We start from the raw sequence: 9105 nt of genomic DNA on the forward strand, positions 1-9105 counted from the left end.
TATATATATAACTCAATATATATAATGCTATGAAATACATTAATTCTCCATAGGCGGTTAAAAATCAGCACTATAAAGCAATAATGAACTTAATACGAAACAAAAACAACATTATGAGATCAAAATTCAAAATTCTTCTCCCATTACCAGTCCTCGTTGTCATACATAAGTCATAATGTGGTCATAGCACCCATTCGCGTTTTGGATATTCCATGTATTAGACAAGATCCCGACACAGACGTGAAACTCGCCAACAACTAAGGAGAATCAGGGTTGAGTGCTTAAACCAACAGCGTCTCAACTCCTATCTGTAGCCAATTGTGGGAAGCCTATTACCTTTAATATTTAAATATAGCCTTAAGGTAGAATTAAACCGCCTCAAATTCTACAATGTAAAAATTCACAACCTCCACCCTTTTATTTAATATTATAAGATATAAAAAATATAAGATATTGTTATAGTAAAAATAAACCACCCTATATTCCTAGAAAATTCCCAACCTCCACCCTTTTATTTAATATTATAAGATATAAAAAATGTAAGATATTGTTATAGTAAAAATAAACCACCCTATATTCCTAGAAAATTCCCAACCTCCACCCTTTTATTTAGTAATTAGTGATATTAAACAGCACTAAATACCCTAACCTTAATTTGTCAGAGTTAACAAAGAAGATAGTTTTCCTTACTGACTAACTACTTCGAGAAGTATGGTTAGTTCATGACACGGTTAAACTGTTTGTTTTATCTAAAGTCTAAGTGAAAATCTCTCAGGCTGAAATTCACTAAAAAATGATTTTATAAACCAAGCGTAAGAGAGATTGGAACTTCCTTTGGTTTTCATAAATGAAAGCTCTCTATCGCTGAAAATAAAAATATCAGAACGAGCTTCGTTTTTAGCAAGATCGTAAATATCTAGTCAATCAGGAAATCGTAAAGATACAACACTTTTTTGTTATATCAAATCAAGTTAACTGTTTAATTTGATACCCTCTCCAAAAATGACGATAGGACAATTCTTGTACTGCTAACCCCGATGAAACCACAATAGCGAAACTTTAGCTGAAACAAATAGTTTTTTAATTATTTATCTTTATAGTAAAGATATTTCATAACTTTATTGCCAAGGTGAAGATTATCGAATGATTTTGGTATTTGTGTTAATGAGACATATACAATGTTTTCAAGAGATGGCGCTTGTTGCAAAAATTTTGCATATTTATGCAATATATAAAGGTACTATAATACTGTTAATTGTAATTGTTTAAATATATAAAGGTACTATAATACTGTTAATTGTAATTGTTTAAATATATAAAGGTACTATAATACTGTTAATTGTAATTGTTTAAATATATAAAGGTACTATAATACTGTTAATTGTAATTGTTTAAATATATAAAGGTACTATAATACTGTTAATTGTAATTGTTTAAATATATATAGGTACTATAATACCGTTAATTCTAATTATTGAAATATATAGAGGTACTATAATACCGTTAATTCTAATTATTGAAATATATATAGGTACTAGAATTACCTAGAATTACTAGAATTTCATTAAAAGTAGGTGTGGTCTGCATTTTTTTTAATCTCCAAGAGCCACAACTCTTAAACATATTATTATCGCTGATAATTTAGTTTTAACTACTCCAATACGACTGGGAATAGTCGAGTCGTGAATGGAGAGTTCATTCTGTAATATGACATTGGTATAAATAAACAAATAAATATAGGTAAAATAAGCACTGGCACCATAGAAATTAGTAATACTCAAAGAGAAACTCTGCAACCAATCACTAAAGAGCCAGATGTGGCTCAAGAGACGTCGGTTGGTCACAACGTGCTATAATATCCGTGTGTATAGGTATGCATGATGCATAAAAGAATGTGATATGATTATTATGTTGGTTGGTCACAACGTGCTATAATATCCGTGTGTATAGGTATGCATGATGCATAAAAGCATGTGATATGATTATTATTAGCCTATATGCTAATTAGGTTAAGGACTTTGTGAATATCTTGTACACTTTATAATTTCTGTATTAATTTCAATTCCATTTTTTTTACATGTGGGAAGGTGTCACGTGACAGACCAGAAATACTGTTATCTCTTAGTTATCTGCCCTCTGCTGGCCGACTGACTCTGGTTGTGTTGAAAGCTTCTAATTTATTGGATTCAAATTCGAAAGAAATACCAGGTGAAAGAACTTGACTTTAATACTTAATACGTTTTCTACCTATCAGTAGCGATAATAAAGGTATTTACTCAGTAAACATTTGTATGCCTGGCTTGCCTTTGTGTGTATGGTCATCATAACTCATTAAATCAGTTTCATAGTTCTCACTGAAAGTACAAAACATTTGACGTTGATCCACTGCCTGGATTGAGGGTATTATTGGCGTAGCTACTTCTACTACATTTGTGGCCTCTTTTTTTTTATTGCTAAGCGCAGAGTTGCATAATGGGCTATCTATGCTCCGCTAACTGCGAGGATTGAGTCTCTAATTTTACCATTATAACCCCTCAATCTTATTGTTTAACCACAAAAGGCGTAATATCTGCTATCAACCTCGGGATTTACTTGCCCTCACTCTGGTGCAAAAACTGGAATTAGACCCGCCCACAACCCCATTTCTATTCTAAATAAGATAGAACTATTAATGGTACAAAATTAGGGATAGACACAAACGGTGTTTCAATCAAATGTTTTTAGCATAATTGAATTATTTATTTCTCATTGTGGAAGGGGTGTTTTTCCCATTTTGGAACAAAGTGTCCATTAAACTATAAAACTTCACAATTTTTTCCTCTCTCTCTTTGTCCAAATAAATTTAAAAGGGGCGCTGTTTATTTATTCATGTTTATTATTTTCAAACAACATGTCTGATTGCAGTTGTTATTTAATCATTATTGATAAACCTTTAAAGGAACCACCCACCAGGGGATAGATTTCATTTAAATATTCATTCATTGGCTAACTGAAGAGAAAAGAAAAACAGATAAAATTTAGATTGATAGTTAGTTTATTTCCACATGTAGTGACACAATATTTTGCAAGGTTACGTTACTTTGCTTAATTCATCCTAAACTTTTTTTTAAATTTATTGGCGGACTTATCCCTTTGCTACATTGCTTGTGGTCTTTGTGAAGCTGCTTGCATCGTGTATCATTAATAAAGCATTTTTATTTCCAAGAATACCCTCTTTCAGATGATGAATTAATTCTTTTGAAGCTGCAAGATACGTGATTTTCAATGATCAAACGATAGGTAGTCGTTATTATATGACAGGAAATATAATTTTAATTAGTGTGCAGTTGAAGAAAAAATGTGAAAATATATTTGATTCCCTGTTAACAGAAAACTATGGACCGACCTGAAGGGTTAATTGGAAGATTTATTGTTTTTTTATTATCAAGATACCTATGTGAAGGTGACACTTGTCTCCAAAAACATGAAGATGAAAAAGAAGAAAACGACTACAAAGAGAAGATCAAATAATCCAGTATGGAACGAAGCTTTGAGTTTTGATATCTCAGAAGATGGCCTGAAACACTGCCGTCTGGCAGTCAATGTTATGAACTGTCACCATAGCAACACGCCTTTACTTGGATCCTGTATTCTTGGAATGGATGAACACGGTAGGGGAGCATCGCACTGGCGAGACATGTTTCACAATCCTCGTAAGGCCATAGCGATGTGGCATGGGCTCCACATATAATGACAAACTTCGTACACATGGATTTCGGAAATACGTTGTGGATTGAAAAATATAAGTGTAAGCCAGTATAAAATGTATTTGTTTTGTAAATATAAGGGGAAAGTAAGATTTCAAACAAGTATTATTGTATATCGGAAGAAATTGGAAGTGTACAACCTAATTTGTCAGTTACGGTACACTATGTACCTTCATCTGTTGGTGACAAACTGAAATGTATTAATTTTATATAATACAATTATTCTTGTCCTCCTACAGCGCCACCTAGTATATGGCAATTCTTAGCTCTGTGTTTATATTTGCTAAATGAAAGTAAAATGTTTATAACTATATCATATATCTATATACGCTTATTAGACCAAAAACATTTAAATATATATATATATATGTTATATATTAAGTCCTTTTACCGTCAAAGTATTAATACTAATTATATTTAGGTATCCTATTGTTACTGGATGCTGAATGCCATTTTTACAGAACTATTCATAATATTGCATATTTTTTAGTTAACTTCTTATTACTTCTTTTCTCCATATTATCTATTCTATTTCACTGATATATAAGCGTTTGCTCAAAAAAGGCAATTTTCTAAAAGGATATTAATATTCTAACACAATATTCTGTAAAGTTTTCAGTCATTCTCAAGCTAGTGCCTGCAGTGCTTTAAAATTCAGTAATTTCTGTATTTCTGAGCTTAACTTTAAAGCAATGGTAGATAAGAACTTATTGCAATCAATCTTTCTTATCCAACTAATATTTTCTCTTTAACTTTAATTTTTCTCTTTATTCACTACAAGCTGAAATACGGGGAATGTTTAAACTTAATTAAAACAATGTAAGTTTAATAGCAATCATATATTTCAAAGTAATTTTAAAATTATAACAAAGCTTCTTCATAAACAACATTTATAATTTGCTTTCCATCTACCAAAAAATAAAGATTTTTGAGGTGATTCCACCCTTGAACATCCTACATCCCATTGACCATGAGAAAAGCATAGTTGTTTGAGAAACAATCCAGAAACTTTCAGTTTTTAACCTTGAATCCTTTTAGAATATTCAACATTGTCCAAAGCGTCAACCTGCCAAGACTGTTTGAGATTGACTCAATAGGTTGGGATTAATTAACCAACAGGCTTTACAAAATAAAAATAGGGTTAAGTTCAATTTTGATTCCCTTAGGACATTCCCCATGGTTCGTAGTATTTACCTATCAATTTTGGTTGGAATTGGCCCAATAGGTTCGGAGGAGTTAGGATGCAAACAAACACGCATTTCGTCTTTGTATATAGGGAGACTTTTACTAGAGTAAAAACAGCTAATTTATTTATTATTTTTCCCTCACAAAAACTAGAAATTTCATTGTCGACAGGTAAAAACTGGGCATATGACTTTTGTATAAATTCCGCACTAAAGTTCCATATTTGCTTTTACTATCTCATGTTTAAAAAAACAAAAACAAGTCCTTTACTCAAATGTGCAGTTTAAATAACTAACTCTAAACGTATTTTACTTTGATAGAACTCTCATAATGTTCGTAACTGAAACCATAAAATTAGTGGAGGTATATTACTTATAACATTTCTTAAGTAATGCGTTTCAAAAACTAAGATTTCTTAGCTATCTTCTGAAAATTAAAATAAATAAGAAATATTTAATTTAACTTTCATGTGTACTTGTCTTTTGTTAAGTGTTTTAACAAAATAAATATTGTTAATGAAATTTTTAGCCAATTTGTTGACATTTGAAATACTTTTATACATCTTTTTCATTATTTCCCTTGGACACTGGTGTAGAGAAAGGTATATTAGTATTTTGTTGGAATATTGGTGTATAATATTTAACTTTTTGATTTACGTCATAATTATGCTTAATTACAAAAGACGAATGATTATTAAAAGAAATCATAAGGAAAGTACACTATAGTATAATGTAACGGTAACTGACTATCCGTTTTGTGAAGTCACACCGTAAAATACTGATTGCTGTTTTCATTGTAGTGTCTGTACGTAACTGTGTACGAACATAGTGAGATGTTATCTTGTCATTATTTATTCATGAACAAATTAATTTAATGACAAAAGGCAATGATGTAATTCCGACAAGTAAAAATTATGTCGTTTTTTTCAATGTCATGCAAAAAATTTTCAATTCTAGATTTCAACGACAGAACCTAAATCATGATACATTTAAAAATGGAGCTTTGAAACATGCGCCAAATATGGCGTCAGGAGGTAATTTCTTCCGAGATAACAAACATTGGATTCTCTTTCACTTGCTTAGGCAAAGTCAAACTTCCTCGAGATTACGTCCTGTACTTTTCTTTTAGATGATCTTCTTTTTCTTCAGGATCTATACTGAATATGCGTTTCTGAACAAAACCGTGTTAGTGTTGGTCAGTAATCTTTAGAAGTACGCGAATTTATTCTTTAATTTTAGGGACTATAATTTATAAGGCGAATGTCATAGGAATAGGAAGCAAAAGAATGTCAATAGAGTTACAATCGCGTATGTGTATGTGTAGAGGGAAATTGGGAGGTTGTTTGGTAATGCTATTAATAAACCCAAATACAAATATGTTTGAAAAGACCAAATTTTTGCCTCTGGCAAAGGTTCCAAATTAAAAAAACGTCCGTTTCATGCGAAAAAAGTTTGTTCGCGTCTTCTTCATTTTCTTATTCTACCTCTTTGCAGTTCGTCTCTGAAGTTTTTATTTAAATAAAGTACAAGTTATCGTCTCAAACTTTAGGTTAGTTACAATGGAGAGCTTTATTATTCAAATATTTAATTTAATATTTAGATATTTTAAATAAATATTGCCTTTATTTAAAACGATTACAGTAGCTGAGTGCCAGAAGATCTTTAATGACTTTCTTTGGTTAATTCACAGTTAATTCCTTTCGCTATCGAAATATTTTACTAAAGTACCCGTCATTCAGTGTTCAAAGTTTTCACTACTATAATTTCACACTATTTTTTATTTAGTATTTGCCATTAATGATCTCATGAAAGGTTTGCAAACATGTTCGAATTAATGGTATTGAAACTGTGGGTAAGCAAATATATTCTAGCATATATATACATTTCATTATCAGATAATAAAATCGAATTGTTGTGTACTTAGTGATCGGAAACATTACGGTTATGAAATAAAAATTATAGTAGTTGCAAATTTCATCTTTAATCAGTGAGGTATTCATTCTAAATCTCGAAGTTATCCTTCACATCCCGTACAACATGAAAACAAATTCTTAACTGAATTAAAACACATGAAACAATAAAATCCGTCTTAATCAGAAGAACTCAGAAAAGCTCTCAAGAACCACATTTTCTTTTTATTTCATACCCACCTTCTCAAGAGAAATTCAAACACCTTAATGTACGAAACGTATATAGTGGAAACAAGTCTAGAGAACATATTGCTCGAAACGTGTTATTCTTTCTAAGCTTGCCCCAGAAAATAACATGAGCTCTGAATAACGTTATTAACGCGTTATTTCAAAGAGTTGTGTGTGTATGATACGGATATTTTTTCTTTAAATTAACTTGGAAGATAGTTTTTTTTTAATTCAGCGTCGATGCCGTATGTATATATATATGATATAATGATTAAAATATCTTCTTGCTGAATTATGAGTAACAATACTTTTATAGTAAAAGCAAGCAACAGTACAGTTTTAAATTTTGGAGTGACGATGGAGTAAGGCTTGCTGATGTATTATAAATGTGCCTATAATTTAACTTTAACCTATAAAATGAACTTAACAATTTTCCTAACCAACAAAAATCTTTAATCTAATTCAGGTTTATATTTCTGTATGAGATATTCATACTTGAATAACATGTATGATTGTCTTAAATTTGCTGGAGTGCATTAGTGTTTTCAATATGTTTATTTAAAAGGTCTTCGTATTTTATCCTCTAAAACAGCTTTAGAGAGGACTTTCGTGTGGTTTAGTATAAGAATAAGTAAAGACAAAATAAGAGCAGTGTTTCAGATAACGACAGGTAATAATGCCCTTGGATTAAAAAATCTGGTAATAATTTACTTGGATTAAACAATTTCCACGATTGTTTCTGATAGGTGGTATGAGTATCAGAGAAGCCGAGAACAAAATGTTTGTACTTACAACTTACAAATGTAAACATTTCTCCCAATAAACCGAAATGTTTCATTACATGCAATTAAATGGTAACCGTTACTGGTTTAGTTAGATTGTGGTAGTTTAACACATTTGTAAAAAATAGGGTTGGGCTATTCCCCACAATCATAATGGGGGGGTTTTAATAGTTTGTTTACACACAATCACGTGTACGTTGTGTTTGTGTGTGCTCATAGATTAATATACGAACTACAGTTAACTTACGTATGTGGAAAACTCTCGGAAGCAAAGGTTTTTTAAGCCCCCAAATGGCTCAGCGATAAGTGCTTATAATTCTCAATATCGGGGTTCGATACTCGCGATGGGCAAAGCACATATAGCCCATTGTGTAGCTTTACGCTTTACAACAACCAAACAAATATACTATTTTTCCACTTCCTACATAAATTAATAAAATAAACAATAAACAAATTTTAAACGTAACGGGATGGAAAAGACGCAAAATATGCTATTGATTACAGAAAACATAAAAACGTGGTTTGAGGATTTCACGAAAGAATAGTTATGATAATTATGTTTGAAATGTGTTTTTTTGGCTAAAGAGTAGTTTAAGTCATTTACTTCGCCTAAATACTAATTTTGTTTTGTTTTTGAGCTTTTTCTAGTTAATAACTAAAAGGCAAAAGATGAACTAACAGAAAAGCTAAATAGCCGCAGGCGTTGTTACGCAATGAATAAAGTTAATTGTGAAGGAAAACGGATCCACCATCTATTGACAAATCTTAATTTTTTTGGCGACTTGTTGGCCATCAACCGAACTATGTTAATGAGATTTAATGTTGCTTGAAACAAAGTTTCTCAGCTAAACATGCCCTAGGTTTTCTTGTCTGAACTGAGGTAAAAACCGAATAATTAAACTGACTGAAAGCATGACCAGCGTACAACTTCTTACCATGCAAGAACAACAAGAACACTTTTGTTTGTTTTGTTCTTCTTTTTTTTTTGTTGTTGTCGACAAAATACCGATTTTTTTTACTAAAAAGCATACATGTGATCTAAGATCTACGTTAGGCATTAGGTTTTCATTACGAATCGCCCTATGTTATTGCGTAAGTTTCAAAAGCCCAGTTAAATAGAACACTATTTATCTATCTATCTCTAGTTCTCTATTCTGTTGTGTTAATGGTTTTCCTTCGTTAACAGCTCCAGAAGCATGTAAAAGTAATTAATATTGTGATATTATTGAAAATGCCCCCCAGTAGCACAGCGGTA

General features: G+C 31.2%; 1 protein-coding gene across 3 annotated transcripts in view; it reads left to right on the forward strand.

The window, feature by feature from the left end:
* The window catches only part of LOC106466972 (synaptotagmin-12-like), a 204140-nt gene that overhangs the window by 113955 nt on the left and 81080 nt on the right, over window positions 1–9105 (forward strand). For all 3 annotated transcript variants that reach the window (XM_013927277.2, XM_022395653.1, XM_022395657.1), the window contains exons 6-7: window positions 2088–2208; window positions 3429–4192. In XM_013927277.2, the coding sequence (XP_013782731.2) occupies window positions 2088–2208; window positions 3429–3730 (423 nt within the window). In that variant the 3' untranslated portion in view covers window positions 3731–4192. Of the gene's footprint in view, window positions 1–2087; window positions 2209–3428 lie in introns of those variants that run through there.

Source organism: Limulus polyphemus, unplaced genomic scaffold (genome assembly GCF_000517525.1).
Source record: "Limulus polyphemus unplaced genomic scaffold, Limulus_polyphemus-2.1.2 Scaffold77, whole genome shotgun sequence".
Classification (NCBI taxonomy): domain Eukaryota; kingdom Metazoa; phylum Arthropoda; class Merostomata; order Xiphosura; family Limulidae; genus Limulus; species Limulus polyphemus.